At 51.9% G+C, this 25,366-nt stretch overlaps 1 protein-coding gene across 8 annotated transcripts in view; it reads right to left on the bottom strand.

Moving 5' to 3' along the window:
* The window catches only part of Llgl2 (LLGL scribble cell polarity complex component 2), a 34,229-nt gene extending 9,348 nt beyond the window's left edge, over nt 1–24,881 (bottom strand). For 6 of the 8 annotated variants that reach the window (XR_013110910.1, XR_013110911.1, XM_076935460.1 and 3 more), the window contains exons 1-7: nt 24,738–24,881; nt 13,655–13,759; nt 8,101–8,202; nt 5,358–5,455; nt 4,179–4,260; nt 3,793–3,908; nt 3,217–3,375 (exon numbers count right to left, since the gene is read on the bottom strand). Coding sequence is in view for 6 of the 8 variants with exons in the window: in XM_076935460.1 (XP_076791575.1) it covers nt 3,217–3,375; nt 3,793–3,908; nt 4,179–4,260; nt 5,358–5,455; nt 8,101–8,202; nt 13,655–13,729 (632 nt within the window). In the remaining 2 variants the exon portion in view is untranslated. The remainder of the gene's footprint in view (nt 1–3,216; nt 3,376–3,792; nt 3,909–4,178; nt 4,261–5,357; nt 5,456–8,100; nt 8,203–13,654; nt 13,760–24,737) is intronic. The other 2 variants (XM_034504454.2, XM_034504453.2) reach the window with 1 other exon arrangement.
* Nucleotides 24,882–25,366: the final 485 nt, after the last annotated feature.

The raw sequence follows: 25,366 nt of genomic DNA on the forward strand, positions 1-25,366 counted from the left end.
CAGCAGAGCCCCTGGGAGCTGGAGCTAAGATGGCCATGAGCCACTTGATGTGGGTGCCAGGAACTGAAGTCTGGTGTTCTGCAAGAGTAGAAAGTACTTAACCACGGAGCCATCTGTCTTGCCCCGAAGACATTTTTAATGAAAGCAGGTAACATTTACAGGAATTTAATTTGCTGAAAAATTAAATGTGCTTGTTTGTTTTAAATAATTTTTTTAAATTTTACTTTATTAGATGTAATTATCTTATGTGTATTAGAATAGCATGTATGTGCAGTGCCCACAGAGGCCAGAAGAGGGCAGCAGATTCCCTGGAACTGGCTTAGATAGGTGGTTGTGAGCTCCCATGTGGGTGCTGGGAACTGAACCTGGGTCCTCTGCAAGTACAGACATTGCTCTGAGCCACCTCTCCAGACCGTTGTTTAGGTTTTTAAATTTTATTTTATTTACTATGTCAGTGTGCATGACGTATATCTGTAATTGTGGCACGGACAAACCACGGCATGTGTGTGGTCGGAAGACAATCTTTTGAAGTCATTTCTTGTTTCCTTTTACCTGAGTCCTGGGGATCATATACAAGTTGTGGAGTTTGAGTGGCCAGTGTTAAACTTTGTGTGCTGAGCTGTCTTGATGGCCGTTTTCCGCAGCTGTTCTGTGTGTGGTATGTGTGCATGTGTGGTCATGTATGTACAAGTATGTGTGTGGAGGATGCTCATGTAAAGGCCAGAATCTGACATTGTCTTCCCATTCTCTGGCTTAGAGACAGAATCTCTTGTGGAACCTCGGACTCACTGGTTCAGCCAAACTGGCTGCCTAGTGAGGCCTAGGAAGCCTCTGCAGGGCATCCTTGTGCAAACCATCAATGCTAGTCAGTCTCTCTCTCTCTCTCTCTCTCTCTCTCTCTCTCTCTCTCTCTCTCTCTTTCTTTTGTTTTCTTTTTTTCTTTCTTTTTTTTTTTTTTTTTGTTTTTTTTTTTTTTTTTTTTTTTTTTGGTTTTTTCAAGACAGGGTTTCTCTATGTAGCCCTGGCTGTCCTGGAACTCAGAAATCTGCCTGTCTTCCAAGTGCTGGGATTAAAAACCAGCGCCAACACTGCCCAGTTGATCAATGCTAATCTTATCTACATTGTTGCAATATCAGTATTTGTGCTCCTGTGTGAGTTCCAGCCTCTGCTCCCACCCCCCACCCCCCTCCGTGCTGGGATTACAGGTGTGCACCACCAGGCCTGGCTAAGACTTCCTCAATGAACATAAACAATATCATCACAAAGGAAAACTAAGATGGTTTCCAATCTTAGGCCACTAAATACAGCAGTATGGGCAGGGTGTAGCTCAACAGCAGAGCCTTTCCCCAGCATGACTGAGGCCTTGGACTTGATTCCCAGCACATACTAACACACACGCATGCACACATACACGCACAGACACACACGCACTCACAGTCACACACACATGCACACACACATGTGCACACACATGTGCACAGACACATACATGCACAAACATACACACAGACACACACAGACACGCGCACATACACACACACAAACGCACACACAAGGTGGCAAGGTGAAGAGATCACCCTACAATGATGATAAATCACTCCTGTCTCTGTCTTGTGGTATGGAGACCTTGGTAAATGCAGTGTCAGCAGACATAATGGAAGGAAAACTGAAAAACCTAGACTCCGTGAAATGGTGTAAAAACCATGGCATGCAGCTAGCTAGAGAACTAGCACTCAGGAGGTGATAACAAAAAATCTAGATACCAGCCTTAGATACACAGCATGTTTGGGGCTATCCTGGGCTATGTGAGAACTTGTTTCAAAACCTCCCAAACAAACCTAGGTAAGAGTAAAAGGTGAAGAAAGATTTAGACTGCCAGAAGGAAGTCTCAGGTACTCTCTAGCCCCTCCCCGACTAGCCTCAGCCAGCCACCATGGGCTGAGGGGTGAGGGATGAAAGACAAGGGGCAAGGCTGGGCCCCGACAGGGCCACTTATGCAAGAGTTGATCCTCCTTATGTCCTGCCCATAGACTTAGCCCAGACTGGACGCTAGCCATCCCACCTGTCACCCCACAAACTGCTTTGCTCTGACCTCAGATGTACTGCCCTGCCCTGTCAAGTGGGAACAGAACAGGGGCTGTAGTAAGAAGGACCCCACCCCACACAGGAATCCCCCAGCCAGCAGTGCTGCAGCTGGACAGATGGGTCCTGCTTCATCCCCACATGAAAACTAACCTGGTTTGTCAGCTGACTATGTCCTGAGCCTGGCCCAGGGCCTCCAGGGCTGAGTGCTAGCCCACTGGCCGCCTGCCTTGGAAGTGGACAGCACATCCCAGCACTGTCGAAGTGGTCTGAAAAGCTCATGTCCAATTCTATTGTCCCAGATTCCTGCCCCCTCCACATCCCCAAAGCTGCTCTGAATTCCTCTCTGTGGCAGATCCTGTCATCAAGATGTGACGTGGATGAGCCTCCAGGCTTTTTAGCCACAGCCAGTTCAGCTGATGCAGTAAGTCTGAGCCTGGGCTCCGTCACTGCACAGTGCTCAAGCTTTGAGAGCTGTGGCCCTGTGTGCACAGTGCACAGCACTAAAGAGGTGCTGACACAATGGAATATGGGGCTCACTTCCCTTACCTACTATTACCTCTATGATGATGATGTCTGGGTGTTTTGCCTTCATGTATGTCTATGCACTATATGTACATAGTACCCCTGGAGGCCAGAAGAGGGTGTCAGATCCCCTGTGACAACTAAAGTTACAGACAAGATTGTGAGCCACCATGTGGAGATGGAACCTGGGTCCTCTGAATGATCATCCAGTGTACTTAACCCTGAGTCATGGCTTCAACCCACTGTCTGTTTTGGTTTGACACAGGGTTTCTCTGTGTATCCCTGGCTGTCCTGGAACTCACTCTGTAGACCAGGCTGGTCTTGAACAGAGATCTACCTAGCTGTGCCTCAGTGAGTGCTGGCATTAAAGGCATGCGCCACCACACCCAGCCACATCGCTCACCTTTAAATGACAAAATCACTTTAGGGCTGTTAATATATGTTAATAGATGTGGGCTGACTGAGAGGAGACTGGAAACAGGTAGAAAGTGGAGGATTTTACCCCAAAGCCCCTTAGACTTCCTAGGGTAGAAATGGCAAGCAGCCCTTACTGGGGGCTACAGGGAGAAGGCCATGGCCCACACTTGAGGCCCTGGGCAGCTAGCTCACCACTGCAGTACGGCATCTGAACTGATGGTCCTGTCGTCCAGCATGCGGAACCCCGGCAGCTGCACCGCGAACACGCTCCCGCTCTCCGTGCCCAGGTAAAGCAGTTTTCCGGAGGAATGAGGTAGGATCTCAGTGATCTGCGTGGCACTGGGGGCAGCCCTGCGACAGGGACAGCTGCTGCTGAGCTGTCGGCTGTCCGGGAAGGGGGGACCCCAGGGACGCAATGTCTTTACCAGCCCTGGGAAAAGCCTTGTCTGGGGAAGCCAGGCTCCTGAAGGCCTTGGCCGGCTTCAGAGCATCTTGAGCTGAGACATAATCATTTTACAGGCAGCAGAGAGCATGAACTGGGAGCCAAGGAAAAGGCCTGACACTCTCACCCACAGGAAGACGTGGGTATGAGAAGGGCACAGCCTTTCCCACACGTCTAAAGGAGCGCCAGAGCACAAGATGGTAGCTTGAACACGAGTTAGGCTCTGCCAGTGGTTCAACAGGACCCAAGAGATGAGCCCACCCTAGAACTGAGGGAGAATAAGGTAAGGAAGGCCCAGAAAAGAAAGGGGACCACTATGCCCTTACCCTGGGGGGCCACGCAATGTGAAGCTCTCTTCTTCCTGCAGCTCTGACACTCCACCCTTGACATTCAGGCTCCACAGGTGCAGGCTGTTGTCATCCAGCAGAGTGACCAGCTGACACTAGGAAGAGGATGGGACAGGAGCTCACTAGCTAAAGAGAGCAACATCGTTTAGGGCCTTTAATTCCCCAGGGAGCCCAGCCTGTGCTAGCTTTTTCAAGGAGCCCCAAGACAAAAGCCCCTCTGTGGTTCTCAGGGTGGCCTGTGAGCCTCTAGATGGACAAAGAGAAGGAGTCCAGGGCCACCCCCAAGCCCCCACCATACTATCCCTTCCAGAAGATGTGAGGGTTGAGGAGGCAGCAGGGAGACCCCTCCCCAAGCAGGTGCTCACCTGACCAGGCAGGAAGTGGATCTGCAACACAGCATTGTTCTCCTTGTGAAGCCCCATGAACTCTACCCCGGGGGCACCATATCTAGAAGGCTCAGGAAAACCTCAGAAAGCTGGTCAGCAATCCTCTCCAACCCTAGTGGTGGTCTGTGGCCTGGGTAGCAAGGAGTCCACCCAGACAGGCGCCTGTGCATCCATGTCCGGGGGCACAGGGTAGGGTAGATAGCAGTGGTCAGGGCTGGGTGTGCTCAGTCAGGGATCTGACCCTGGGAAGAGTTGCCCCAGCAGGTGTGTGAGGCCTGAGGGAGTGGGGGCAATTCCCTATTTCCTATCCTCTCAACTGTTAGGCTGTCACCCCTCCCTCCACACCACCCCTGCAACTTGAGCTGTAACAACAGGCCTATCACCTGTCACGCGGGGGGCACCTGTGAGACCGTGGGGCACAGTAGGGGGGCACCCCCAGCAGCCTTGCCCTGAGAGTTGGCACCAGCAACTGGCAACCAGGATGTGATTCTGGCTGGTAATGATTAACCAGCTGGGGCAAGGTTGGTCTATAATAGCAAGGCTCTGGCCCTGGCCTCCTGTGTGTACACTAGCCCAGCCCACGGGGAGGGGAGGGGGCTGTCTGTCTGTCATTCATGCTGGGACAGAGTAGCAGGAGCCCAGGGGAGGACTTTGTAGGAGGAGGTCCCAGCTCAGCTACCCAAGGTGGGCCCCTGTCTCCCAACTTCTCTAGGCCTCTTAGCAGAGGGTGTAGGTTAGACATCAGAAATGCCAGGCGTTGTCTAGGACTCAGGGCCCAGCTTGTCCCAGCTGGAGGAGTTGTCCCAGGGTGGGGCCCCCCTGCAGAAACCACCTGTGTCAGCCTCTGCTGTGGACAAAAGACTATACAACTGGCCTGGACAACGTGGTAGTCACTCAGGGCCCTACAATCAAGTACAGTTCAAGTCCTGAAGTTGCCAAATACAAGTCAAGAGGGGAACCTGAGTAGCCAGGGAAGAGAAAATAAGCCCACTCCCCTCTAAAGGACACATGGCTTGCCGTGCTAAGTTCTCTCCCTGTTTTTGGACCAAGTGCCCAAGAAGAAGCAGGGTAAGACAGGCCCTCTCCAGATCTCACCTGCCCCACCTCCCAGAGACCACCTTGGCCTCTCCCCATGGCAACAGGCATTGGAAAGGATACAGCTTGACAGCTCCAGAGCGGATACCGATGGCCAGGATGCGCAGTGAAGGGCTATAGCCAAGGGCGCTGGGCTGGTGTGGGAAGCCATGCTCCACGGTCTGCAACGAGAAGCATGTGGGCTGGGCCTAGAGACGCCTCTCAAATCCCTGGGTTCCTGCAGGGCTGGGGCCGGGCTGTGGAGCCACAGCTCGATCAGGAATGGGGCTCAGCACCTCCTCAGCTTGGACTCTATTTTACGTAGCTGACCTGGAACTCACTATCAGGCTGGTTAGAGACCCACCTGCTACTGCCCCCCTAACGCTGGGATTAAAGGGGTGTGCCACCACACCTGGCTATACATAATTTTATAAAAATACAGAGTTATGACTGGATCACATCGCATAACACTCCCACACATGTTCACGCACACATATAGACTTCCAGGTTGTTCATCTGCATGCAATCACCCAACGGCTAAAGGCTTAAGAAGGAGCTGAAAACGGCTGGAGAATATTCTTGAGGGGTCACTGCCTCCTTCCCAGGGTTCCCAATGCCAGCCACCCTGGTGGTCAGGTCTGGACTTCTGTCCCCACCTGTAGCTCTGGGCCTTTTTCACTACAGGTGTGTGAGAAACTACACACCTGAGGTGCGGATACAAACAGCTGATACCAAAGCATCCCTCAGGAGACTTGGGCTTCTGCTTCTCAATCAGCTACCTACCCCGCAGGGCACTGACTCTGCTGAAGTAGGTTAAAACAGGGCACAATGGCAACCCATTGCCTTGTAAGTAACTTAGCTAAATCTGCAGTGTGTGGAAGAGTAAAGAGGCAGCCCCCAGGCTCCTGTCAGTGTTAAGGGCCCTATCAGACTGCCAGCAGTACAGAGAGATAAGCTGGGCGACAGCAGGAGCAAACTCAAGGTCCGCACCTCCTCACAGTCCAGCCCAGTGGCTCATGGGAAGAGTTCAGGTCAGGGAGGACAGCTCTAACAAATGCCTCTTTGGGAGGAATCCCTGGGGCCGACTGGGTGGGTGGACGGAACAGGAACATAGTCCGTCTTACAAATGGCCATACCTGGATGGTTGGCCAGGAATGCGGGACCCCAGGCGGAGGGCCCCAGCCAGCCCTGGTTCCCTGTTCAGCTATGTGAAAAATTCAGAGCCTGAAAAGGCCGGGGTAGATAGCTGAGTGTCTGGAATGCAAACATTTCCCAGAAAAAGGAGAGCAGAGAACTCACACAGGTTGTGTGGGACGCGCTCTCACAGAGCCTGCAAGGCCTTGGCTGATCCCAGGTTGCAGAAGCCTGGAGAAGGCAGAGGCCAGGAGAAAGGTCCAAGCTCCTGAAACTAGCACTTCCCCATAACCACCAACAGTGGCAGCTCAGGCCAAAGCCTTTGGAATGTAGAATTTGGAGGACTGGGGGTGGGGTGGGGTGGATAAACCCTCCAGCTTGAGGCCCAGTAGGAGGCCTCACACCTTGAGCTGCCCAGGACAGCAGTCATGTGTGGCCATGGCTCATTTGTAGAGTGGCAGTTATTGCACCAAGGAGATGATAGTTAAAGTTCCTTTTATTTCAGCCAATTTAGACGTATGAATGGATATTCACACCTGTAACCCCAGCACTCAGAAGGAGTGAAGTCATGAGAGTTAGGAGTTCAAGGGCAGCCTTGGTTAAATAGTAAATTCCACGCCGGCCTGGGCTACAGGAGACTTTGTCTCAAAACAAAACAAAGAAAAACAGAAAAAGAAAGTACATTGGGTTCTGCCACAGGGAAAGGATTCAAGTGTCTTTACTAAACAAACCTGAAGGGGAGACAACCTCAGGCTTCATCTTACAGCTGCAATTGCAAACTCTTTTTTTTTTTTTTTTTTTTTTTGGTTTTTTGAGACAGGGTTTCTCTGTGTAGCCCTGAAACTCACTCAGTAGACCAGGCTGGCCTCAAACTCAGAAATCCGCCTGCCTCTGCCTCCCAAGTGCTGGGATTAAAGGCGTGCGCCACCACCGCCCGGCAATTGCAAACTCTTAAAACAGAGCTTTTCAAAGATTTTATTTTACAACTGAGACTGTTATAAAGTGTAAAAAAATACCAGAATTTAGAGACATAGTATCAACAAAACAAATCAGGGGCTGAAGTGATGGCTAAGCAGTTAAGATGCTGACTGCTCTTGTAGAGTACCAGAGTTCGATTCCCAGGACCCACATGGTGGCTCACATCTGTCTCTGACTCCAGTTCCAGGGGATCCGATGCCCTCTTCTGGCCTCTGTGGGGCAGTGCATGCATATGGTACACAGGCACTCACACACACACAAATAAAAACACTCATATACATAAAAAATTCCTTCCCTGAACATACATGTGGAAGTCACAACATCTTACTAATAACTTTACTGCCTACATGTAAAGATATTTTGAGTATATTAAACAGAATTCTTATCTAAATTAATTCTGATTATTTAATGCTAGAAATTTTAAATTATATGCATGGCTGAAGACAGAGTTCCTCTGCATAGCCCTGGCTGTCCTGAAACTCACTCTGTAGACCAGGCTGGCCTCAAACTCACAGAGATCTCCCTGCCTCTGCTTTCCAGGTGCTGGGATTAAAGATGTGCACAGGCCAGCCTCCTATTATATTCTTACTGGACCAACAAACTACTCCAGATTATTCTGACTTCTTATCATCAGGGAAGAAAAGTCAAAGAGAAACAGAGCTGCAGCTTTTCTTGGACTCTGAGGCCATGTGCTGCCCCATCAGCTCTTAAGTACTTCTCCAATCCTGCTTGAATCCTTCCTGCTGCACAGGTTGGGCATCCCCCATCTTCTCACTTCCTTCAGAGTCCACGGACACCGTGACCACTCCTCTCTGCCCTTGAAGATGAGAACAGGCACCATCAGGCTCACTAAGCCTCACCAGAATGGCATCCATGATGCCCTGAGCAGTGTGTCCTTGGACTGAACATGAAGCATCTTGGGAATACAGACAGAGTGTGTTCTGATTGCTCACCCCGGTGTGACAACTGTCCCCAGGCCAGCTGGCTGCTAGGGTCCTCAGTTTTCTGCAGTGTACCCCTGCCCCCAGGGCATCTTTTCAAGCTGACAACACTGAGGGACTAAGGCTCCTTCAAAATTGAAAAAAGGAACATAAGCTCCCCAGGATGTTCCCTGGACAGAGCCTGAGTGAACGATGACTCCTCAGGTCAGTGCTTCCGTGAAGAGGGAAAGCCAGGCCTGGGCGCTGTAAACCCTGTGGGTAGGGGCACATAGAGGAACGAGGAAGCCTGGGTGTGTCCTGGGGAAAGAAAGCAGGTAAGGGAAGGAAAGTCTGTCCCAACCACTCTGTACCTAAGTGCCCTGCCCACACTGGCTGTCCCTTCCACAACTAAGACTCATGTAAACTTCCAAGGTTCAGAGTCATCTGAGCGTAAGTTCTACATGCTGGTAATCCCCCACCTTAGTCAGGTCCCTGGAAGGGAAAGATGTCCTTTCTCAAAGGAGGTGCCCACAGGGTACCAGCAACAGAGTCCTCCCTGTATCCAGAGCATGTGGGCAGCAGATACAGCCTCGGGGATACAGCAAGCATGGGGATTCCCAGACGCCAGAGAACTCTAGCTCAGGATAAAACGAGAAGGTGGACCAAAGCTCTGCAGCTCTCCCTTCGTCTCCTCAGCCCCTTTCCTGTCCTGCTACCTGGGCTCAGGTGACCTCTGCCAAGAGAGAAGCGAACAATGAGCTCTTTTGACAGGGAAAGGAGAGCAAAGATGGACAGAAGCCGCCAGACTGTAATATTAGCTCAAGTTGCTGTGAGATTGTGAGAGATGGGGGTGTGGGCAGGGGGTGTTGTCCTTCACCCTGCACTCAGCTGGGGAGGCCTCTCCTCCTGTAGTGTCTGTCAGGGGGCTGAGAAGAGAGCCCTTGGAAGGTGTTTAGGGCCACGGGAGGAGGGAGGAGGGGCACATCCACCTGCCTGCAGTGGCTCTGCCAGATGCTGGGTGTGGTAAGCTCAGATTCCTGGCCCAAGCAACTTGGCCTCTCTGTGTGGTTGTCATCTGACACTGATGCCCATGTAGGCAAAAGCCACAACAAAACGATGTGGCCTGGGCTGGGCAACTGGTCGGGAACGCCATTTATTGAGGGAGGTGGGCCGGGGGCGGGATTCTGCAACCCAGCTTAGGCACCTAGGCCTAGGTCTGCTCACACCTAGGTGTGGCTATTGGTAGGTGCCTGGATTTCACCAGAGGGAGGCAAGCAGGCCCCAAGCAATGTTCAAGGAGCAGGGTTTCACTTTGATGAGGAAGTCCAGCCCCTGAGGTAGCCCCCTTCCCTCAGCTAGTCTTCAGTGGCCCTGTACAGTACCTGAGCTCTCTTACTGGGTTTGAGGTAAGTGTGGTAAGAGGTTACAAGTGGTAAACACACTGAGCTCCAAGAGGTGAAGTCGGCAGTTCCCTCAGGCCACCAGCCAGTGAGCAGATGGGACAAGACCTTGAAGATCATCCCGGGGAGATGCCCTCGGGATGCTTAGGCTGCCAACCACTGGAGACCTCAGTTTCCTTACCTGTGGGAACAACAGCCATCTGTGAGTCCTTGTGAGAAGAGCTCAACAAAGGGCAAACTGTGCTACGAGATGCTGCCCATAAGAAGCCATTGAGCCCGGGGCTGGAGAGATGGCTCAGCAGTCAAAGGCACTTGCTGCTCTTGCAGAGGGTACAGAATCTGTTCCCAGCATCCACATGGTGGGACACAACTCCCCTAACTCCAGTACTAGGAACTGCCCTCCTCTGATTTCCGGAGGCACCAGGCACACATGTACTCACACATACATGAAGGCAAAACACGTATACATATAGAAAAAAACTAAAATAAATAAATAGAGCAATAAACCTTGTTTACTACACCAGCCCCCATTACGGTGCCTAGCAACGTCCACCTCACGGAAGAGGGAACTGAGGGACAGACAGGCTAATCACTGTCTACACAGTCACATGGTGAGAGCGGAATCAGAACCAAGGCCCAGGCTGCATGGCTCCCAGTCCCCGCCCCAAGCGTTGTAACAACCAGCCCGGCATCCAGCTCTCCACCTAGACTGGGTCTCCTGGCAGCCAGCCTTTTCTCTGGTTATAGTCACAACTCCTGCCCAAGTACCGGTAACCCTCATGGCCCCAGGGCAATGTCCCTGTTTTGTATGAGGCAAGACTGGTATAACAGAATTTGGCTGGAAGAGGCTGGAGGGGAAGGCCTAGAACTGGTTTAGAAGCTGGTATCTGTAGGCTGTCTGGGTGGCAGGCTTATGGTGATGTCACTGTCCCTTTCTTGCACCCCAAGCCCACAACATGCTGCCTGATAGCCTGACCTTCAGGGTGGTGCTCCCAGACATGACCACACTGAGTGGCCACCATGCAGGAGCGGGTCCTAACCTCCACAGGGAGAACTCCTGTGTGGAGTCTGACGGGCAGTCCGTGCTCCATCTGATTCTGTGGCCTTTAGCCTTGCACTCCGCGGACACACGTGTTTGGCCCTTCCTGTTACGCAGGATCTGTTTACTTCTCACTCAACCCAAATCTAATCTAAGATCGTCTTCTATCTTCTAGAGATGTACCACCTGCCGAGGCCTCCCAGTGAATGAACGGACCGTCAGGTGCTGGGTCAGTCAATACTCATCGTTGGACCAGATGCTTCTCCATGAGTAGAAGCCACTGTTTTCTGTCCTGTTCTAATCAAAATAGTCAGAGTGACCAGACATGGTGGGGTATACCATGAGCATTTAATCTTAGTATTTGAGAGGGTTAGGGTTAGGCAGAGGTGGGCAGATCTCTGAATTGAAGGCCAGCCTGGTCTATATAGCAAGCTCCAGGCTAGCTAAGGCTACATAATGAGACCCTGTCTTCAAAACAAGTCCAGGTGCAACACTCCTCAAAATGAATCCTTCCTGTTCCTGCTGAGACCCCACAATCCTCCTGACACCTACCTTCCTTCTTTCTCTGCCCCCTCAGCCCCCACTGCACCCTCCCATTCTAGACATTCTCAACCAAGAGCAACCGGAAGCCCTGGGTGTCAACTGACAATGGCTGGAGACATAGCGTGGTCACATCTGGGCAGAGGCCTGAGACTGGCATCTAGTCAGAACCAGGGTGCTGCTAACTACAATGCCCAGAACAATCCTCTCAATACAACAGGCCCCAGACGTCACCAGTGTGGAGGCTGAGAAACCCTGGTCAAGCCATCCTCTGACAGGAAAGAAACCTGGGTTACCTTTTCTAGACTGTCAACAGGACACCCACTGACAAGATCAAAGCCACTCGGAGGGTACAGCACTCCCCTGGACCACAGGCGAGTAGCTGCCATGGGTATAACTCTTCAGTCTCAAGTCCTCCAGAATCTGACTTTACCCTCAAATCCCATCCTGCCGGCTCCACCATACCCTTAGAACCCCGAGGTCTAGCTTGGTGCATCCAGCTCCTCCTGTTTACCCACTAGATGAAGAATTTGATGCCATCAGCCCTTTCCCTCGCTAAATCTGAAGGGCAAAGGCCTTACCAATTCAAGTCTTACAGAGCCAGGCCTCAGGCTGTACAGATTGGATGTTGTTAAGTTGGAATAGTAGCATCAGGTCAAGGAGGAAAGAATTCCAGCCCACCCCCACACCCCATGATGCCCAGGGATACAGAGGTCGCATTATTTGGGGACCACCAATGGGGCACATTTGAGGTAGGGTAATAGTCCTTCACCCTTGCCCCACCCTCGCCTCACCCACAGCATACAGGAATAGAGGCCTGGGTTTATCCCTTTGCTGAGCCAGTCTGTCTGGTTTCTGCTGGAATTGGCTACCTTTTCCGAGTGAGAGATCCTAGCATCACCAAGGACAATAGTGGCACCTGGGGGTCACTCAGGACAGCTGACAGGTACTGGCTGTAGGTCCCACCCAGCACTCATGACCGATTCCCTCAGGAATGTGGGCAGCAAGCCCAGGTGTCACCCTGTTCCTGACACTTGCACCAGATGATAGTCTATGGCTTAAAAGCCAGCCAGTGAAAGAAGTACCAACTGAGGGACACCTGCTTCTAGGGGCAGGTGTCATGACAAACTCCAAGGTGACAACCCCACAGGTGAGCTGGGCCCCTATACCCAACTTCTGGACACAGATCTAGGAGGCACCATCCAGCAAACAAAACACAGCAGCTAAGTTTCTTGAGGCACCATGCTAACCACAAGCTGTCCTATTCCGGGAGACATTTGTATACAAGCCCACTGCATAGGTGACAGGCCGACATTCTCCTGGTTCATAAGCAGAAAAGATGTCTTTGGATCTGGGTAAGCCAACTTCTATACTTCTCAAATGGAAAAACAGAACCCAGAAAGGAGGGGGTTTTTCATTCACTAACTCCTGGAGTGAGGGGAAGCCCACACCAAATTCCCAATAAAAGGCACAATTCCTGGCTGGCACCAAAGTTCAGTGGTGGATAGCTCAGTTCCTTAGATAGCCTGGGCTCAATCCTCAGTATCAAAAAAGTCAGAATCCCACCTATAGACATGGCCGGGAGATTCAGACTGGGAAAAGGATTGCGCTGTTCCTGACCTGCAATCTACTTCGGACATAGATCAAAGCAGACAGAGAAGGCTAATTACCCCCAAGCAGCTCCAGATGCTGGGTGGCAGTAGCTGGAAGCTAATGAACCCTGTCACACTCTTTAGCCTTCTGAGGCCCAGCAGTAGGGCTCCTGGGGCTTCAGATGCCACTTTGCCCCACTCCCTCAGGTGCTGGTCCCCACCAGGCTGAATCTAGTCTGTAGAGAAAGCTTTTTCCTTTGGGGCAGTATGGAGTGGTCCTTGAGGCCTCAGCATCATAAGGTTGTTACTATACCTCAGGACTCAATGTGCTTTCATTTTTTCTGTCCCTTAGCCTCCTTGGTAGCCCTGTGACAAAGCAGGCAGGGCTGACTGTTTTGTGCCTGTCATAGGTAGAGAGACAGGGACTTGGTGTCGTAACTCTCAGCGTCAATTGTAGCCAGGGAGAGACCTGGGACAAGGAATTCCAACTCCCAGGCCCAATGTTATTCCTAGACAGCACGGTGACACAGACCTTTTGATCCCAACACGCAGAGACAGAGGCAGGTGGATCTCTGTGAGTTCCAGGCCAGCCAGGGCTACAGGATGAGACCCTGTCTCAGAAACAAACAAACAGTAACAATATACCTCTTTCTAGGAACTGTTAGTCTGTTTCCCAGTTAAGATTTCCAGGGGGCTTTTCAGACAGTGTCACTCCCCAGCCTCAGGACCTAGGGAGGAGCCCAGGCCAGGGTTTCCCCTGCCCTCCCTCACCCCTTACCTTGTTAAAGTGGAACAGATCCCGCTTTAGCCTTTCCCGGGCAGGGTCATGTCCAGTTCTCAGGAACCGTCTCATCTTGTTTAGTTTGTGGCCCCCACCACAGACCTGCAGAAACCAAAAATGCCCTTGAGCCAGGCCTACAGTTCTCCAGACCCAAAATCACCTAGACTCAGAGTTTCACAGGGCCAGAATCATCCTGGACACAGGTGCCCAAGGCGCAAGATCACTCACGCCTACAGCTGTCCAAGCCCAGGATCACCGAGGCCCACAGTTGTCCAGGCCCAGCACTACCCAGGCCCACAGCTTCCCAGGGCCAGGATCACCCAGAACACAAGTGTTCAAGACCCAGGATCAACCAGGCCCAGGCCCAGGCCCACCCAAGGCCAGGACCACCCAAGCCCCAGCTGCTGAAGCCCAGGCCCAGAACCATGCCTGCCAGGAAGCCAGTAGCCACCAGCCTCTCTTCCTAAGTCCATCTGCTCCTGCACTTTCCAGAGCTTCCTTCACTGAAAGGGCCCAGGACAGGAAGTCAGTGAGGCCTTGGTTCCTGGAGGTCTAGCCCTGTCTTTCTCCCTGGCTGATGCTCTAAAGCCACCAGTTACCATAATGGCATCAGGAGAAGCTGGGGGAGGAAGCCATTTAGCCCAGCTTTAGAGGAACAAAGAAGGCCAGCAGGCCCTAAGCTCAATTAGCTTAATTGTTAACCTGTTTTCTGAAAAAAAAAAAAAAAAAAAAAAAAAAAAAAAAAAAAAAAAAAACCATAAAAATCCAGAAAGAGAAACTTCACAAGCCTCCCTCAGAGCTGTCCTGTGAAATTCCTTGATCAGTGCCTCAAATGGACAAACAGGGGAAGGGCCTGGGGCAGTTTTAGCAGGAATACCACTGTGGGCTAAGCTTGGCACAGCTGGGCTGGCTCTTCAGGCAGCCTGTCAAAGGCTCATTTAGCCCATAGTGCTAGGGACTCAGGTCTGGTTCTAGGAGGCTGTTGGGGTCTCTAGGTTAGTCCTAGCTCCGCCTCACGCCTCACTGCTAATCCCCTGTCTTTGAGCTCTGACTGGGCACTCAGAAGGTCTCCTTTTCAGATGTGCATGGTGGCGCACATGTAACCTCAGTGACTGGGGAGACAGAGGATTTTAAGTTTAAAGCCATTTAGGGGTACAAAGTGAGAAGGGGCCACCCCTAAAAGAGGCCTCCTTTCTCAGGGGCCCCCGTGGAGCCCAAATCAAGAGAAGACATCTATCTGTACCTAATAAAGAAAACAGCTCAAGGCCCCCAAACCACCCACCCACCATAGAAAGCATTCCCAGCCCAAGGGGGAAACTATTTCTGTACTCTCCCTGGGGGAGGGGACATGAGTGGGTGGCTTTGACTTTCAGCACCCAGAAGTAGTCTCCTGCTGACCATCTTTGGCACGTTCCTCGGAACACAGGGGCTCAGCCCCATTACACAAATGGCTTCCTTCGTCCCACTCTAGATGAAAAGAGAAAGCGAACATAGCCAGCCCCCTTTAGTGAGGAGCTACTGCGGGTAGCGTCAGATAGACAGACAGGCCAACAAAGTGAGCTAAGTGCTCAAGCTGGGGCAGGGACAGGGACAGGGACACCCAGCCTTAACTGGGGGAGGGGAGGTGTTTCCTATCTAGACTGAGGCCAGAAAGATATGCGGAAGGTTGGAGGGAGGGTGGGTACAGTTCACCGGTAGAGCACTTGGCAGCAGGCATGCAAGGCCCTAGGTCCTCAGTTCTGTAATCAATCAATTAAATGGCCAGGACTTGGCTGATGAAAGGACCCTGTGGATCTAAGACTGGGGCTCCCTAGTTGCTGGAGGCAACCCCCTACGGCCTTACCTCTAGGGGACAAGACAGTGTGCGCACGTGTGTTTGTGTGTGTGTGTGTGTGTGTGTGTGTGTGTAACTAGGGCTTGCCACACTGGGAGGGGTCATAACACATTCAGGTTGTGAAAGAAGGGTAGAGCCACATCGCCTGCAAATGCAAAGATCAGTGGGACAAGCCACTTCCAAACCAAACACCAGGGACCAGTGTCTGGGGAACTGTCACCCTCTGGGGACAATCAAAAGGCCATGATTTGCAGTGGGGGAAGGGGGATAGAGATTAGGGATTTTATATTTTTAGGAAAGGAAGACCACTGCAGAGCCTCCCACTTTCAGGGGTGGGGTGGGGGGTTTGTGGGAAAGTCTGGGTACCCACCTGAGGCACCCCAACAAGCCAGAGAACAAGCATGGGGCATCAAGTACTGGGGGCACAGGGACTGGAGTGAAAACAGGCCCCAGACTTCAGCCATCTCTGCCTCTGAACAGACAGCTGAGCTGGCTAGCTGAACATTCCAGCCGTGGGGGAGGGTGGTGCAAGCTCGTAAATCAGCAGCTACCGCTCCTGGGGTGCAGGCTCTCCCCTCCCCAGCTGAGGTCACTGGGTCAGAAGGCACAGGAAGCTAGGAATGACTCCCTGGGAAAGGAAAGAGACCAGCAGACTCCAGAGAAGGGACAAAAAGGAACCAGGGCCATCTGTGCTAAGGACCCCAGATGAGCTCAAAGTGACCAGGCAAGGTGGTGAGTGGCAGGAGAGAGGGGACATGCCCCATTTGGTCAGGAGGGCAGAACACTCAGTGCAGACCACCTACCCAAGTGCCCCTCTGAGCACTTGCTGTTACCAGGCCCCATTGCAGACCCCCTGAATGTACCTGTTGATGTGTTCTAAAATGTATGGCTCAAGTTGTCTGTGCTCACTGTAGAAACGTCGAATCACCGAGGGTGAGTCCTCCCTCCTCCAGAGAACCTCAACAATATGTGGGTTCCAGGTTCTGACCACCTCTGCCCTCTTGTTTGTGAGCTCAGGGTAAACACTACACAGCAGCTCAGGTGGAAGTTACCTGAGAGGCTAAGGAGAACACCTACCTGACAAGGGAAACCAGGCCACAGACTAAGCAACTTACCCAAGGTCACCACTGCATAGGAAGCGGCAGAACTCAGATCTGACCCTAAGTGTGACTAACACCGGAATCGAGGGGCTTATAAAGATGTCGACGAGGGACAGCTATTACAGAAGAGGAGATGCCTAATTATAAGGCTGCAGTTAAAAGGCAGGGGCACGCGCACATACTCCCACAGGCCATGAGCTCAAAGCTAACCAAGCAGTTTGGGACCAGATGCCTGGTCACTGCTTTCAGAGTGTTCTTAAGAACTAGCTGGCAGGGCTCAGCGACCTTTGGGGGGGGGGGGGACCGCTGCTCATCCCTCAAGACCACACTGCCCAGGGAGGCGGAAGAGTGACCTAGGAGCTGGGACCAAAGTGGAGGTAGAACAGGCTTGGGGGCACTGTAACTGCCCCAAGGCAAGACATGAAAACAAGCTACCCCTTCTTAGAGGAGGAAGACAGGCTCAAGGGCCTGGCTAGGCTCCGTTCAGGAAGCCCCCTCCCCCACTCCAGGCCATCTACCCCAGATAAGCCAGTTCTCTAGAGGAACCTGGAAGTCAGGCTGGGGCAGTGAAGTCTGACATGGGGCAGATCCTGCCTAGCCTTACGGCTGGGGAGTGAGGAGGTAAAAGACTAAGGGGGCAAACCTACAGCCCTGAGGCAGACAGGCCACGAGAGACCCTTCTGGAAGGAGGGAGAGTGGGAAGGAGAAAACAAAGCAAGATGCTGAGGTCAAGGACCCAGGGGCTGGGGGTGGGAAAGGCTCGATGAGTGTCACTGTTCAGCGTCTTTGCATTATGCGTTCACGGTACACTACCTGGGACACTTTGCCTAGGATACCCTGCAAACAAGCCCACTGTTCAAATCCTCCCTCACCCCAGTCTAAAACTGGCCCCTCCCTGCTACTTTCTCCTCATATCCCCTACTCAGGACCTCGGTGACAGGCATTATTGGCATAAGGTTTGGGCAGGGGTAGGGGTCAGGCAGGTGGAGGAGGCATGGTGCCTTGGGCCACGACAAGGAACACATTCCAGGAGCACTGGGGCAAGTCCAGGCTGAGAGACTCGCATAGCACCTGAGAGATGAAAAGGTCAGCCAGAGGCAGGGCCTCAGGGAAGGCTGCTCCATGGGTCCCTCCACCCATAGCCTTTGCTGGCTCTGGCCTCCCACTGCTCTGTCTGAAGTATCTTCCTGACCCTCTAGCAACAAGATTCAAAAAAGCCTTCCTCACTTGAGCCTGTCCTGATTGTAAATGCTTGGCCATGCTTGAAATGATCATATTTTAGGCTAGGGCTTAGCTCAGCCAGAAAGGCTGTTGTCTTGCGAGCATGAGGACCGGAACTTGACCTCCAAAGCCCAGGTAAAAGCGCTGGTGTGGAGGTGTGTGCTTGTAATCTCAGGGCAGAGGCTGAGAGAGGAGGATCCCTGGGGCTCACTGCACAGTCAGTCTAATGTACGGTGCATTCCAGGCCAGTGAGACACCTGTCTCAAGAAACCAAGGTGGCCAGGACCCGAGGAATGACACCTGAAGAAGAGCTGTCTGCCCTACCACAAACACGCGCGCACACACACGTGTACCACTCACATGCACATACACCTAAAAATTAATAAAATAAAAGTTACTTAGGACCACACGGGCGGGCCACCCGTCCGTCCCTAGCATTATTAGTAAGCTATTAGGAAAATAAGAAGCAACCTTAGATGAACAGTGACAAAGAACCCATGGAGGGGGCTCAACCCTGCAACAGAAGGCTTGCTGTGAACAGAACAGAAGTCTACTTCATGAGAAAGTAGTGCACAGGGTTTTGACGCCAGGTAGAATACACTGGTAATATTGAGACATTAGATAACACCTCGAAAAGGTTATGGCATTAGTGTTTGGTTTATTTGCAGGGTACAGAGAATCAAAGGGAAAGAGATAGGGCCCCCAAGTGTGATGGGGCTGGGAGGGCTGTCTCCATCTTGTTGGTGGAATTGCTCTTTGGACATAGAATTTCTGTCTAGCCATGCTGACCTTAGTAAACTGGACACCACATTATAGACCCCATCTGGGGCAAAAGTGGGGTGTACTCAATAGTCAGCTGGTTGGAACCAGGAACCAAGAACCAGCAAAGAACTGGATCAAGGAGCCCTCAGACCTGTACATCAGACACCAAGAGGGAACCGCGGCAGTCATTTGGGTCACCATGTGGCTATTTGAGATTGGGGCTTCTGTTAGGGAAACGGCTCCTCCACCCCAGCTTCTAAAGATGGCCCAGTCTCCATCCTTGGTCGTCACACCCTCTGTGCAAAACCAGCCCAGCCCATGAACCGTCTCCCTGTTCTCATCCCACAGGGGCAGACAGTCAGGACTCAGGGAGGCTCACTGGAGCTCAGCTGACATATCTATGCTTTAGGTGTGGAACCAGCCTGAGAGCTATGGTAGTGATCTGGAAATAATTTCTTTTTTTTTTTTTTTTTTTTTTTTTTTTACCACTATCAGCCCCTATAATTCCCCTGTCAACATAACATTCCTGGGCCCAAGATAGGTCTAGTCCACCCCTTGATACCTGCCTGGAAAAAAAAAAAAAAAAAAAAAAAGACCTGAAGAAAGACTCTTCCTTTCTTTCTCTCTCATTTTCTGCCCCACCCCCACAGGGCTTCACACTGGCCTTTGCAGGCTTCCATCTAACAGGGAGTGGTGAATGTGGAGACAGAGCAACTGCACAGGGCAGTTGACTGTGTGGCAGATGTGACCATGCCTGGGAAGGAGGACACAGAGATCTCCAGGTTAAACAGCTCTGATGGGGGGCCTGGGCTAATCTATCCTCTGCAAACAAGGTGTGGCCAAACTGGGCCCATCTGTCCTGGAGCTGTGGACAGGACAGTCCTCTAGAACAAAGGCCTGATGTGCTGGGAGGTGCTCACATGGCTGTGCACTGCTGGGTCGGCCTAAGGAACAAGAGGTGCTGGAGCCATGCCAGTAAACCCTCCTGCTCTCTAGGAGCACAACTGTGGACCCCAAGCTCTCGTCACCTGTCCCGTGCTTGGGCTTCCCACGACATGACATGTCACTGATCTAGCAGCTGCCCCCCCCCAACATCCTGTGTGAGGCCAGTGCTGGTGTGGCTTTAGCCTTCTGAGTGGCGGATGTGAGACCACCCCTGCACCTCCCACGGCTAGAGCGGCAGGGCAGGGCCCTAAGACACCGCAGCAGCTGCTACTGTCTGTGCCAACTCAGACGTCCATGGCTGCTTTACAAAGGCCCCTGGCAGGTCTGATGACCAGCAAACCCCAAATAAAGGATACTTTTCATGTAGATGGGACCTAGAAGCTCATGGGACAGAGTGGGGTGGCTGTTGTCAGGTCAAGAAAGGGAGAGAGCTAGCTGCAGCTAAGCCCCTCCCCTCCAGTTCTGCATTTACTGACATACTACTGATCTAAGTCCCAAACAGTAGGAGCCGAGTCCCAATCTGTCTGACTCTAGAATCATCTGGTCACTTTCAGCTACTTTGAGTGTTCTGTCTGGTGCCCGTGAAGGGGCCCCTGAGAGCTTGGGAAGCCTAAACACAATCTCCTGGATGCCCACTTACCTCTTCTGCCATCTAAAACCAGGCTCTCCAGAAATGCAGTAAAGTGCAGCAGACACAGACAGGCAGCTCGACTGGGTTACCTGGCCCCAGGCCAACCTCATCCTAGGGCCCCCTAACAGCCCTTAAACATGAACAGTTGTCCCCAGCAGTTAGTGATAGGAAGAGGGGACTCATCCAGGGGTATCCCCAGGGATACACGCTTAGGTGCTCTGATTTTACTTTTAGAATTGTCTTGCCTTCTCAAGTCTTTGGCTTGACCATCCCCCTCTTGGCAAGCCTAACCTTGTAAAGGGACAGCCAGCTCTATACCATGACGGACAGCACATCCCAACCCATCTTTGTTCTTCCTACCTTACAACTGGTATCATCTGCATGGTTATTAGCTATGTTTATTGCCTGTCACTCAGGATCTCCTACCTTTTTGAAAGGAAGAAAATGTCATGACAGAGACCTTGCTTTAAGGATACATCCAGTGCCCAGGATCAAGACACAATGAGAACCTTCTGTTAAATCAATGATTAAACAGATGGACAGTCCAGGGATTAGCTATGCATGGTCTTCTCTATTCATTGACCATAAAGATGCTGAGGTGGAATCTACAAGGTCCTAAGAGAATGTTCCCATCCTGTTCTCAAGACTCAGGCAAAGGTCACCTCAGATATGCAGCATCCCCTGGGGTAACTTTACAGGGCCTGTCACAGACTGTGGTTTTGGGATATCCTTGACAAGATCCCAGAATAATATTATTAAATTCTAATACTATTCACCCTGAGAATCCCAAGCCAAATCCCTCAAGAGAGGGCCCTAGTCTCTTGCTGAATTCCTAAAGGGTAGAGTCAGGTACCTCTTGGCTTCCCTGTCCCCACGCCCAAAGGAGCCTCTCCTAGCTCAAGAATTCTTCGTGGTTCCTGGGAAGGGCAAGTGACTCTTCAAAGGACCAGTTTTATCTGAGGCAGGGCAGACGGAGAAAGTCATCTCAAAGAACGCTGGACACAGCTACAGAGCAGAGACTGGGGAGGGCAGGTCATACAGGTGGGTGATGGCAACACCCATCTCCTCTCCTATTCCCTGCCTAAACTGTACCTGGGCAGAGGAAAACAAAAGTTGCCAAGCAGACCTGGCATGCCCAGCTCAGGAGGAGAGAGATAAGAGGGCCTCCCGGAACCAGAGTGGGGTGAGCTGCCAGTGCTGGGCTGAGGAGCCACCCTGCAGAGGCAGTGTCAGTTTCTCTAGCCTCCCGTGGTACCCAACTCAAGTGTCTCAACAGCTGCTCCTGGTTGTCTTAGAAAACTAGGAAGCTACGTCTTCCCACAAGGTCTCAGAGGATCTGTCAGACCTACTCAGATTCTTCTACAAGATACCAAGTGGCTACCAGCTGAAGGCAAAGACTCCAAACTTTCCCCATACTCCTTTTTCTCCTAGGCCAGGCAGGAGTAGGGAGACAGGGAGGGAGAACTTCAAGTGTGACTGGGCTTGTTTGAGGAAGAGCAGACTTGTTTGAGGAAGGGCGATGTCTCACTCCCCTGCCCTTCACCTATACAGGGTGTAGAGTGGATGGAGTAAGCCTGGGTAGAGAGCAGAAACAGAAGACAGACAGACAGACAGACAGACAGACAGACAGACAGAGGGGGGGGGGGAGAGAAAGTCTACCAACCCTTAACCCCAGTTTTCCCAAAGATTAAGGGAATTTTCAAGTGTCAGGGAAAGAAGATGTCAAGGCTAGAAGAGTAAATACCCCTTCTGTCCTTCCCTATGGCCTCATGATAAAATTCTGATCTTCAGCTTCAGTGACTTCAAGAGGTCACAAAATCATGACAGCACTGATTTTGCAAGTTCCCTCAGCTGGCCAGGTGCCTATTTAAAAGCTTACATGGGGCTAATTGGTCCCTTTTAATGCTTCTAGGAAAATTAACAAATTCTGCATAGTGGATGCCGGCTATGTACTAGGTCATCTGAGCTAACCGACTTCATGTTCTCAGCAACTCTGGGAAACCCAGGCCCAGAGTGGTTAAGTGACGGGCCTCAGGCTATTTAGCAAGAACTGTAAGGTAGGATTCACAGTCATCTGATTCCTAGGATGAGGTACTGTGTGAAGAAAAGGCAGCAGGCAAAGGAATCTTTTTCTGCCTTGCTTCCCACTTTCTGGATGCATTTGTTTTTATAACTATAGATTTCCATTCCCTTTTGTCTTTGAAAAAGGGTCTTGGGTCTGGGGAGACAGCTCAACAGTGAAGACCATTTACAGTGTTTCCAGAAGACTCAAGTTCCATTCCCAGCACCCATACCACATAAAGTGCTTGTGGCTCTGATGTCTTTGTCTGGTCTCAGGAAGCACCTGTACACATGTGGCATACACTCACACATACCCAGGAATTTAAAATAAAATAAGACCAAGAGGCTTGTCTTGTCTCCCCAGTTTGCAGACATCTTCCTGCCTCAGTCTCAGGAGTGCTGGGATGATAGGTGTGAGCCACACACCAAGCTCCATGTTAATGAACAGGGATCATCTGAGCCTTCCCTTTATTTATTTTTTCTGATACTGTTGTTTATTGGAGGTTATTTTATGGCTGGCAAGATGGTTCACCAGGTGAGGGCACCTGGAGCCAAGCCTGAAGGCCTGAGTTCAAGTCTCAAGGCCTGTATGGTGGAAGGAAGGGCAACACTCCTCCCACTTGTCCTTTGGCCTACACACACACACACACACACACACACACACACACACTCCATAACATGTCCATTCACACACACACACCATAACATGTCCATTCACACACACACACACACACACACACACACCATAACATGTCCATTCACACACACACACACACACACACACACACACCATAACATGTCCATTCACACACACACACAAACACAAATGTAAATATAATAAAAGATACTAAATTTTGCCTTTTTTTTTTTTGACACAGGGTTTCTTTGTGTAGCATTGGATGGCCTGGAATTCATTCTGTAGACCAGGTTGGTCTCTAGCTCAGAGATCTGCCTGCCTCTGCCTTGTGAGTGTTGAGATTAAAAGTGTATGCCACCATTGCCCGGCTGAGACTAAATCTTTTAATATGATTAAAATGATACCAATCTGTCCCTGGAGAGGAGCCGCCATTGCCTCAGGGAAGTGTAGAGATGTAAGGATCTGGAAATGCTCTCCAGGGAACTGGTCCAAGCTGATCAGAGAACAGAAGAGCTTGGTTTGAGTCCTGTCAAATATTCTGTGTACAGATGAAGAAAACAACCTGAGCCAGGTGTCGGCAGGGAGAGGGAGGAGCAGTTTAGCACACCTTTGATCCCAGTACTTGGGAGACAGAGGTAAGGTGGATCTCTGTGAGTTCAAGACCAGCCTAGTCTACAGAATGAGTTCCAGGACAGCCAGGGCTACACAGAGAAAACCTGTCTGAATGAATCAATCAACCAGTAAGTAAGTAAGTAAGTAAGTAAATAAATAAATAAATAAGTAAATAAATATTAAAAGAGAAAAGAAAATTACTTGACTCATTTGTTGAGACATCTTTCCCTCCACCCTCCTCCTGCCGGTCTATGCACTGACATACATAGACCCAGGAGATCTTCTCCCAAAGCTAACTTGCCATTTTTTAGGCAGGCCACAGCGCAGCTCGGTTCTTCCCACAAACATTTCCTTGTTACCCTGACACATCTATTTTTTCAAGCTCAGAATGGACTTTAACACAGGGTCTCTAGAGACTACGTCGACATAAGGGTCCCTGTGGGAAGGGACGCGGTATCTAAGCCCCGCCCTCCTTACCGGAAGTTCACCTGTTTTCAGGTGAAACTCCTCTAAGAGCCACAGCGCGGTTACCCCAGTTATGGTCACTTCCCCCAGCTAAGGCCCAGTGTGTCCACCAACTGTCCAAACCGAGCAAAAGCACAGCACACTTTCTCTGGCAAGAATTTTCCACTCTTTGCCAAGTTCCACAGTGTAACCCCCACCCATCGGCGTGCAAAACAGACTGGGTCTCAATACCATCGCCTAAAGGTGTCCAAAGCCGCTCTGGGAGTATAAAGGCCCCCCTTTCTACGAGAGAACCAAGTCCCACCCGCGGACTTCCTGAGTCGGAGGATTAGGAGGCACAAGGGCGGGCGGGGAGAGCGCCCAGATGGCAGAGGTAAGAGCTAAGCCGCCAAGGTAACGCGCTCCAGACGCCGCTGGCGACGCCGGGTCACAGGAAGCCGGGTCGCCCGGCTCTGCGTCGAGGCGCCTCTCAAAAGGGTCCGGGAACGGTGTCTCTGCTCACTGTGTCCCCCGCACCCAGCCACGCCAGACACCTGTTCCCTGCTCCCGAAAGCCAACACGATTGTGCAAACCCGAGTCCCCAAGTTTGGTAATCCGGGGAGCGGAACAGGAAAAGACAAGTTCTCAGCGACACTTTCTACAGGTGTCTTTCTCCGGGACGAGCCAAACGTCGGAGATCTGGGCGAGCAGGGCAGACCTGGGCGCTGCCCTCTCAGACCCGCCTGCGAAACCCAGGGCACTGGGATCCTCCGTAGACGCGCCGCCCTAGTGGTCTGCACCCCAAAAGGTCCTGTAAAGCCAGGTGGGCTCACCTGCAATCGCGGGCCGGGCCCTGCCCGAGGCCTCGGCGTCTCTCAGCGGCCGTCACCCACCACTCCGGTTCCCTGCTCCGGCCCACGGGCTGCAGGGCGGCCGTCTGCTTCCTGCTCACCTCCGGCACGGCGAGCTGTGGGAGGCGGAGCCGCTGCGATTTACATATAGGGCGAGCCTGCCGAGCCCTCGCCCCGCCCTGGCCCCGCCTCCTTGGCTGAGCCGACGGGGCGGGAGCGCATCCTGGGAGTCCTCGAGGGCGGGGTCCGTTCTCCAGCCAATCGCGGCCCCAGTAGTGTGGGGCGGGGCAGCGGTGAGAAGCCGCACCTAGCGCGGCAGGCCTGACCCCGCCTTCACCTGTATGCGCACCTGGTCACAGGGCTGCTCACAGCTCTAGGTGTCCCACCGCCTCTGGGAAGAGGAAATAGTCCCTGGGTGCTTTCCAGGATGGACGCGACTCCACGCAGGCAGTGGACTTGAAAGCACACTAGCCAAGCAAGAGAGCGTGGGGCAAGGCTTCACTTCCCTCCCGTGGCTGTCTAGTGAGGGGCATAACAGGGCGGGATTCTCAAGAGAGCATTCCATCCAAATATAATGACCGGCAGATGCGGGTTTCAGACCCACGAGTAAA

The sequence above is a fragment of the Arvicanthis niloticus genome, chromosome 6 (genome assembly GCF_011762505.2).
Source record: "Arvicanthis niloticus isolate mArvNil1 chromosome 6, mArvNil1.pat.X, whole genome shotgun sequence".
Taxonomy (NCBI): domain Eukaryota; kingdom Metazoa; phylum Chordata; class Mammalia; order Rodentia; family Muridae; genus Arvicanthis; species Arvicanthis niloticus.